Source organism: Peromyscus eremicus, chromosome 23 (assembly GCF_949786415.1).
Source record: "Peromyscus eremicus chromosome 23, PerEre_H2_v1, whole genome shotgun sequence".
Lineage (NCBI taxonomy): Eukaryota > Metazoa > Chordata > Mammalia > Rodentia > Cricetidae > Peromyscus > Peromyscus eremicus.
Genome location: NC_081438.1, coordinates 26577186 through 26586407, shown reverse-complemented (window position 1 = coordinate 26586407; position 9222 = coordinate 26577186). Strand labels below are relative to the sequence as shown.

The 9222-nt window shown below is 51.3% G+C and overlaps 1 protein-coding gene across 1 annotated transcript in view; it reads left to right on the top strand.

Moving 5' to 3' along the window:
* Muc17 (mucin 17, cell surface associated) overlaps window positions 1-9222 on the top strand; it is a 47563-nt gene that overhangs the window by 37440 nt on the left and 901 nt on the right. The window contains exons 4-12 of the mRNA XM_059249790.1: window positions 3-179; window positions 1152-1273; window positions 1578-1636; window positions 2965-3113; window positions 3977-4045; window positions 4169-4331; window positions 6440-6601; window positions 6773-6870; window positions 7798-7877. Of these exons, the coding sequence (XP_059105773.1) occupies window positions 3-179; window positions 1152-1273; window positions 1578-1636; window positions 2965-3113; window positions 3977-4045; window positions 4169-4331; window positions 6440-6601; window positions 6773-6870; window positions 7798-7877 (1079 nt within the window). The remainder of the gene's footprint in view (window positions 1-2; window positions 180-1151; window positions 1274-1577; window positions 1637-2964; window positions 3114-3976; window positions 4046-4168; window positions 4332-6439; window positions 6602-6772; window positions 6871-7797; window positions 7878-9222) is intronic.

Here is a 9222-nt window from a genome sequence, read left to right as displayed (position 1 = left end):
AGGGTCCTGGGACGGAAAAGTCTGCCTTTGCCCCAACGGCTTCACGGGGAACCTCTGCCAGGACAGAGTTCCCGTGGTCATCTGCCAGAACGGAGGCATGTGGGATGGGCTCAAATGCCAGTGCCCCAGCCTCTTCTACGGGCCAAGGTGTGAGGACGTGGTGGACAGCATTGAGATAGGTGAGTGAAAATCCCACAGAACCACCAAGTGTGGGCAGGGCCCTCCCTCCCCACACCAAGCATAGAGAGTCCCCATCAGGCCCCTGCCCTTGCCCTACCTCTTATGGCCCATATTTTAAAAAAAGATTTATGTGTGTGAGCATGTGTGTAGGGGGTGGGGGGCGGGGGTGAGTGTGTGTGCATGTGTGAGCATGTGGGGGGCACGTTTGCATGTGCCACAGGTGTGGGCACCCACAGCGGCCAGAAGAGAGTGTTGGGTCACCTAGAACTTGAGTCACAGCTGACTGTGAGCTGCTGGGAACTGAACTCCAGTCTCCCACAAAAGCAATACGAATGCACTGTTAATCACTGTGGTCACCCCATATTTTACTTTTACCTTGGTGGTAAACATGTTAAAGAGCCGGGCAGTGGTGGTGCACGCCTTTAATCCCAGCACTCGGGAGGCAGAGGCAGGCGGATCTCTGTGAGTTCGAGGCCAGCCTGGTCTACAGAGTGAGTTCCAGGACAGGCGAAAAGCTACACAGAGAAACCCTGTCTCGGAAAGCCAAAAAAAAAAAAAAAAAAAAAAAAAAAAAAAAGTGTGCTGTAGGTTACATGGGTCGAATGTTATGTGTACATGCATACATGTGTGCATGAAGTGTGTGTGTGTGTGTGTGTGTGTGTGTGTGTTGCTGGAGACAAAAGCTGAGGTTTGTGCTCAAGCATTTTACCACTGAGTTACATCCCCAGATTAATGCCCAGGTTAAACACTGTTTTCATTTATGAAATGTTCAGTATGTAGCGGACTCATCAGGATGCTCAGGGGCATTCTAGCTCCCATCAGGAATACAGTATGCCCCCCTTCTTCTTCCAGGGGACAGTTTGCTGGAGGAGGCTTGTGTCACTCCCTGCATCCGGGGTGGGCCTTCAGGGTGAGGATTTCACTGGTAAGGGTCCCTCTCAGTGGTCGGTGCTTCTGTCTGTCCCCCATAGAGCAAACGGTCTCTGCATCCGTGGAAGTGACCGTGACGGTAACCAGCAAAAACTACAGCGAACAGCTACAGGACCGACAATCCGACGAATTCAAGGAGTTCAATGAGACATTTACAAAACAGGTAACCCTGGTGACCCCCCCCCAGGGCCATTCAGCCCCCACCCCGCACTGCAGCCCGTGGAGGGGTGAAGATGGCAGCCGAGTGTGTTAGATACGTGTGCTTCTCAGCTAGCCGGGGCAGGTGAGGGATGGGAAGCAGGATTTGCCTGGGAGCGGCCAGGTCAGGCCAGGTCTCTGACAAGGGAACTTTCTCTTTGGTTTCTGTGCCGCTGGGAGGTGAGGTGAGGATTGGGGAGTTCTGATGTCCCACAGAAAGTCCCCAGGGTGGGACTTCTGCCATGACACGTTGGCCCCTTGCCTTTCAGATGGCAATAATTTATGCCGGAATCCCTGAGTATGACGGGGTTTTCATCAGAGAGCTGAGGTGAGTACCTGGGCCTGGCAGGCCACGTCAGCCCACAGTGGGTGCTGCGCAGGAACACCAGTGGTTGTAGCTTGAACAACAGAGATCTCTTCTAAGCTCACAGCTCTGGGGTCTGGACGTCTGAGATCAAGGGACGGTGCCTTTTCCCTGGGTCCTCTGTGTGCAATCTCGGCTGTCTCTCTGCCTAGCCAAATTTTGTGTGTTTGTCATATATACATATTTGTGTGTGCATACATGTGTCTGTGCATGCCTCTGTGCGTGCGTGCGTGTGTGTGTGTGTGTGTGTGTGTGTGTGTGTATGTAGGTACATGTGTACATACGTGTGAATACCTGTGGAAGCCGGAGGTCCACACTGGGTGTCTTCCTCAATCATCTCTCTCTCCACCCTATTTTTAGTGACTGGGTCTCTCACTTAGCCAGGGGATCATCAATTCAGCTAGGCTCCCTGGCCAAGGAGGTCAAGTGATCCACCAGCCCCTGTTCTCCCTGGTGCTGGGGTTACAGATGCATGCCATTGTGGTGATATGTTGTGTACCTTAATAAAGCTTGTCTGGGGATCAGAGGACAGAGCCAGCCACAGAGTAAAACATAGAAGCCAGGCAGTGGTGGGCACACGCCTTTAATCCCAGGAAGTAAGATGGCAGGGCAGAGAAAGGTATATAAGGAGTGAGGAAACAGGAACTCACTCTTTCTCTAGGTTGAAGATTTCATAAGAACTAGTGGCTGCTGCTCTGATCTTTCAAAGCTTTCATCCCGATATCTGGCTCTGGGTTTTTGTTAAAAGATCATTAGAAATTTGAACAACAGGCCATGACATCCAGCTTTTACATGAGTGCCTGAATTCTGTGTTTATACGACAGAGGCTTCATTAACTAGTACTCTCCAATACATATGGGTGTGTCTGTCTGTCTGTCTGTCTGTCTCTCTCTCTCTCTCTCTGTCTCTTCTCTCTGTGTGTGTCTTTCTGTCTCTCTCTCTCTCTGTCTCTCTCATCTCTCTCTCTCCCTCTGTCTGTCTGTCTGTCTGTCTCTCTCTCTCTCCTCTGTGTGTCTGTCTCTCTTATCTCCCTCTCTCTGTCTCTCTCTCTCTGTCTCTGTCTCTCTCTCTGTGTCTCTGTCTCTCTCATCTCCCTCTCTCCCTGTGTCTCTGCCTTTCCTATATTTGCTCTATAGTCCAGGCTAGCTTGAACTCACTACATAGCCCAGGTTAGCCTCAAGTTCTCAGTCCTCTGGCCTAGAATCCCTCCCAGGACTGTAGAGGAGGCAAGGGATGTCAATGATAGGTGTGACCACAGGAGGATGCTCAAGGTCTCACCCCTCTCTCCCCAGGAAGGGCAGTATCGTGGTGGATTATGACGTCATCCTGAAGGCCCCGTACACTGAAGGATACGAAAATGCGCTACAGAACATCAGCTCTAATGTGAGGGAAAAAATCCAGAATGCGACCGCACAACAAGTACTTGTTGATAAAAACTGTAGTACAGGTAAAGTATGCCCGGAGGGAAGTCCTCTCAGAGGGTGACTCGCTAATCTCCCCACCTCTCTGATTTTTGACCCTGGGACAGGTCAGGCACAGTGAAGGAAGGCAAGATTGTGGGTCACTGGGATCTGTGTTCAGAGCTAGGGCCGGTCACCCCTGTCAGACTCCAAGAAAGCTTTGGGTGGGAGGGCACAGAGCAGTACAGAGATGGAGAATTTCTGGAGAGCATCAACTTTAAGGGGATTCAGGACAGCTGGGGCATCATCACATGGTTGACTACATAGTGAATCTTCTGAATACAATGAGTAGTGAGGGGATTCTGGCAGAGGGGGGTGTGGGACCCGGTGAGTGTGGTTCATCAGAGAGCTGGGAGTCTGGCATCCCCTCCTGCGGTTTCCTGCTTCCACGCCCACTAGTTCGAGTGCTGTGGCCAAACCTGGCAGAAACAAGGCCAAAGAGGAAGGATTTATCTGGGTTCCTGGTTTGCAGGGATACAGGCTTCCTCAGTGGGCAGGCATGGGCACAGGCAGCCCTGTGGTAGCACATGTCTGCTGTGTGCTGTTCCTTATGAAGTCCTGACCTGGCCCATGTGGTGGCTGTGTCTTTCAACACAGCCCTTGGGGAGTCAGAGGCAGGCAGGTCTCTGTGACTTCGAGGCCAACCTGGTCACATATTGAATTCCAGGGCAGCCAGGGCTATCTACACAGTGAGATCCTGTCTCTGGAAAAAAAAAAAAATCCTCAAAGCAGAATGCTCGTGTGAAAGTGGAGTAGTCTGTAGCCTTGCAGCCTGGCTCCCACATTGACCCAGGGAAGCCCCGGGAGCCTCTGTGACAATCGGCGCTGTGTGTTTCCTTCACAGATTTTTTGCTGTGTTTCAACTCAACTGCCACCAGTGTGCAAAACATTTCCGTCACTGAAACTCCTGAAGGTATGTATGTAGTGTGCGTGGTTCTGGGAAAGGCTTGGAAAGGTAGAGGGGTGGGGCAGGGAGGAGCCGGCCAGCCAGGAGACAGACCTCCTGATTCTTAGCTGTTTTCCCATGTCCCCTCAGAGGCATGCCAGAGGGAGGCTGGAGAGGACTTTGCGAAGTATGTCACCTTGGAGTACAAGAACGATAAGCTGCACTGTATCACGCCCTGCTCATCGGGCTACAAAGCCTCCTTGGACTGCCACTACGGCAAGTGCCAGCTGCAGCGAAGTGGCCCCCAGTGCCTGTGAGTACCCCACTTTGCCCGTGGGGTGGGTCTTCTCCTGGAGGCCAAGGTCATGAGGTTGCATCCCTGCATCTCTTGAAAGTATACAGTTGTGAGAGAACCCGTTTGGATGGTTAAAGGGACAGGCACGGGCAAGTCCAGAGCAAAGGGGGTCAGGGAATGTCCAGCCTGGCAGGAAAAACTCCGAGACGGAGCGAGCGATGGACGCTCCAGCTTCGGGAGGCTCCCAGTCTAGCAGAGAGCACAGGGCCTCCTTTCCAGAGAAAGAGCATGTGGCCCGTGGCCGGGGAGGTGCCGCTGTGGGTAAAGACGCTTGCCGCTAAGCCTGGTGACCTGAGTGTGATCCCTGGGCCCCACATGGTAGAAAGAGAGAGACAACGTTTGCAGGTTGTTCTCCGACATCCACGCACACGTGTGCACGCGCACGCACGCACGCACACAGAGAGTAAATAAATGTAATTTTATAATTTAAAAAAAAATGTCCTCTGCTATTGAAATAGATAAAGAAAGCCACTGGGTGGCAGTGGCGCACGCCTTTAATCCCAGCACTCGGGAGGCAGAGGCAGGTGGATCTCTGTGAGTTCAAGGCCAGCCAGGGCTACAGAGTGAGTTCCAGGAAAGGTTCCAAAGCTACACAGAGAAACCCTGTCTCGAAAAAAAACAAAAACAAAAACAAAAAAAGAAAAAGAAAAGAAAAAAGAAAGCTCTATGTGTCTCCATGGCAACAGGGAACCTGTATATCCTAGTCATAGACATAGGAAACCGAAGAAAGGCATTATGAACTGAACGCTGAGTGTGGTGGTGCATGTCCGTGATACCAGCACCTGGGAGGCAGAGGCACCAGGAAGATCATGAGTCTAAAATCAGTCTGAGCTGTCCCGAGAGGCTCTGTCTCAAAAATAATAATAATAATAATAATAATAATAATAATAATAATAATAATAATAAAGGACTGGGAAGGGCTAGGAAGACGGCTAAGTTGGTAAAGTGCTCGCCACACAAGCATGAAGACCTGAGTTCAGATCCCCAGCTCCCACGTACAAAGCCACGCACGGGCTGCAGAGATGTCTTAGAAGCAATGGGCACCCACCTGGTGGTTCACAACCACCTGTAACTCCAGTTCCCGGGAATATGGTGCCCTCTTCTGGTTGCTCTGGGTACTGCAGGCACATGGTGCACACGTATACAGGCAGGCTGCTTTCACCTGCGTAAAATAAAAATTAATTTACTTTGAAAATTCAAAATAATGTTCTAAAAATATGTCCGTAGTAGCCCATCCTTATAATCCCAGAGCTGAAGAGGCGGAGTCAGGTGAATTCCTGGGACTTGCTGGCCACCCGGCCTGGACTACTTATCAAGCTGCAGACCAGCTTATTAATTCCTCTTTGCTCACACTGATGAAACACCATGAACAAAAGCAACTTACGGAAGAGCATTTATTTTTGCTTTATGGCTCCAGAGGAGGGAGTCTCATAATGGACAGGAAGGCATGGCCAGCAGGTGGCCAGAGCAGAAGGGAGCTGAGAGAACAATCTGGAAATGGGGAGAGGCCATAAGCCCCCAAAGCCACTTTGAGACACATTTCCTCTAGCAAGGCTCCACCACCCCTTCTTCTTTTTCTTCTTCTTCTTCTTCTTCTTCTTCTTCTTCTTCTTCTTCTTCTTCTTCTTCTTCTTCGTTTTTCAAGACAGGTTTTCTCTGTATAACTTTGTGCCTTTCCTGGATCTCACTCTGTAGCCCAGGCTGGCCTCGAACTCACAGAGATCCACCTGCCTCTGCCTCCCAAGTGCTGAGATTAAAGGCGTGCGCCGCCACCACTGCCCGACAAGGCTCCACTTCCTAAAGGTCCCATAACCTCTCTAAACAGCACCACCAAATGTGAGCCAAATACTCAAATAGTGTGGGGGGCACTTTTCACTACAACCATGTGGAGACCTTGTCCTGTGGACAGCGCCTGAGGGATGATGCCTGTGGATGGCCTCTGTCTCCACACGTGCAGCCGTTCAGCTCCCCAGAGCTCTAGTCAAACGGCCACGGATACTCCCGTCCACGGATACTCCCGCGGCCTGAGCGTGACCGACTCTTGTCTTTCCTTCTGCCCCCGTCAGCTGCCTGACCACAGACACACACTGGTACAGCGGGGATACCTGCGACTGGGGCATCCAGAAGAGCCTGGTGTACGGGCTCGTGGGAGCCGGGGTGGCAGTACTGCTGCTGATCCTCGTCATCCTGGGCGTGTTCTCCTTCCGCTTCAGAAGAGAGGCCAACAGGTAAGCGGCCGGCGCCCCTTCCTCCGCCATCCTCTCTCCGTCCCCCCTCCGGCTGCGAACTCGCTTCCCGAGGCCGACAGTGAGCTGCCGAAAGCGCACATGTAGCTCATCCTGGGTCTTGGTCTCTTCTCTGTGATCGTGACTGGGTCCCGTGGTGTTTTCTACCAACAGGCAAAGGTCCAGAGTGTCTCAGCTGCAGAGGTGGAATGAGGAGGAGGGCCGGGAAAGCCCTGGATCCTTCCACAACGTCGGTTTCGACCACAACGAAGGTACTGGCGATCTCTGCGGAGCTCAGACTCAGCGTGATGGGTAGGGTGGGAGACACAGGAGACCCGGGAAAGGTACAGGGATCATTACCCATCCCCGAACACTCCGCACCACATTCAAAAGCTTACCTAGAACCTGAGTGAGATATAACATGGGTAATACATGGCAACACCCTAGGGGGCCCCGGAGCCAATTGATGGTGCATATTTCTCCAGAACATAAAACTTTACCTACAGGGGCGTAGATGAGGGCCCAGGGCCGAGTATGCTCATCAAGTGACTTATATCACAGGCAAGAAGTTAGCATTGTAGTTTGTTAAATGCAAGCATTATCATTTCTAGAAATGGGGCTGGGGGTGTGAGTCAGTGGGTGGGGGGCTTGGATAGCATTTATGGAGTCCTGGGTTTGGTCTCCAGTACCACATAAACCAAATATGGTGGCACATCTGTGTGATCCCAGCAGAAAGGAGGGTCGAGAGTCCAGGTCATCCTTGGCTACATAGTGAATTTGAGGCCAGCCTGAGATACTTGAGCCTCTGTCTCAAAAACAAACAGTGGCCGGCCTGGTAGGGGACACCTTTAGTTCCAGCACTGGGGAGACCGAAGAAGGGGATCTCTGAAGTTCAAACCCAGTCTTGTCTACATCATTTTTGAGACACAGTCCCTCTCTGTCTGTAGCCCATACTGACCTCAAACTTGTCATCCTCCTGCCTCTGCCTCTCGAGTGCTGTTACTACAGGCATACACTCCCGACTTTAACTTTAAAGCACTAGGCAGCTATTGGAGAGCGACTGACTTAGGCCACCACACTCCCACTGGCTTTTGTTTCATGGACGTGGGGACGAAGACCCTCCCCATCCGTGGGGCTCGAGGGTCTGGTGAGCACTTGTCTTTCTAACCCCGTCTCCTTGGGCTTTCCTCCTCCCTCAGAACGAGAAGACTACGTCCACTTGGACTCCATGTACAGCAACTTCGAGGCCTCCCTAAGACATATAAACCCTGAAAGAAAGGTAAGAAAGACCCAGATGAACCGCCCACCTCCTGTGCCCTGGGTCCGCCATGTTCCTTCTACCTCAGGCGAGCAAAGCCATAGTGTCTATGGTCCAGGCAGCGGTCTCTGGGGCACGCTGCAGTAGTGTTACCTGGAAGGGCGGGAATTGGGGGAGAGGAAGCCAGCACTTTCCCTGGCTTCAGATTCTGTTTCTTTCTGTGTTCTAGTTGTTTAAAATTTAATTTGGTGGGGAGAGTCTGAAGAGATGGCTCAGTGAGGAAGAGTACCTGTCGCTCTTACAGGGACCATGTTGGGTTCCCAGTACTCACATCATGGTTCACAACCATCCATCACTCTAGTTCTGGGGAACTTGACACCCTCTTCAGACCCCCATAGGCACCAGGCATGCACATGGTGCATTTACATCCTCGTAGGCAAACACTCATACACATAAAATATAAAATAAATAACTCTTTTTTTTAAAAAAAAAAAAGAATTTACAATTTTTTGAGACAGGGTCTCACTGTGTAGCCCAGGCTAGCCATCAAACTTGTGCTCCTCCAGCCCCAGTCTCTTGAGTGCTGGGATTATGGGTGTGCATCACCAAGTCATTATACTCTTTAAAGTTATAGTTTACTGCTGGGCATGCAGCTCAGTTGGGAGAGTGCCTGCTTAGCATGCACAAAACCCCGGGTTCCAGCCGACCATTTCATAAGCTGGGGGTACACACCTGTTGTTCCAGCACTTGGGAGGCAGAAGCAGTAGGATCGGAAATTCACGGTCTTCCTTGTATACGGGCATGAGTTTAAGGCTAGCCTGGGCTACATAAGACCATCTCCAAATATCTCTTTTCAAATATTCGGCATATTTGAGGACAGGAGAGACCTTGAGGGCTATTACTAAACCCAACTGTCGGGGAAGGAAGGATAAACCTTGTTTGTCCTAGACTCCAAAAAATAAGACAAATTCCAGGGCTGGCAAGACTGCTCAGTGGGCAAAGATGCTTGCCGTCAAGCCTGATGACCTGAGTTCAATCCCCAGGACCCACACGGTAGAAAGAGGAAACTGATTCCCACTTACTGTTCTTGGACCTCCATATGCATGCTGTTGCTCATGTGCACCCCCCCACCCCAGAAATAAAATGTGGGTCCAACATGGTGAACATGCCTTTAATCCCAGCACTTGGGTGACAGAGGCAGGCGGATCTCTGTGTGTTCGAGGCCAGCCTGGTCTACAGAGCGAGATCCAGGACAGCCAGAGCTGCCCAGAGAAACCCTGTCTTGAAAGGAAGGAAGGAAGGAAGGAAGGAAGGAAATGTGACAACGTTTTTAAAGAGACAGGTTCCAGCTGAGTGCTTCCATAGA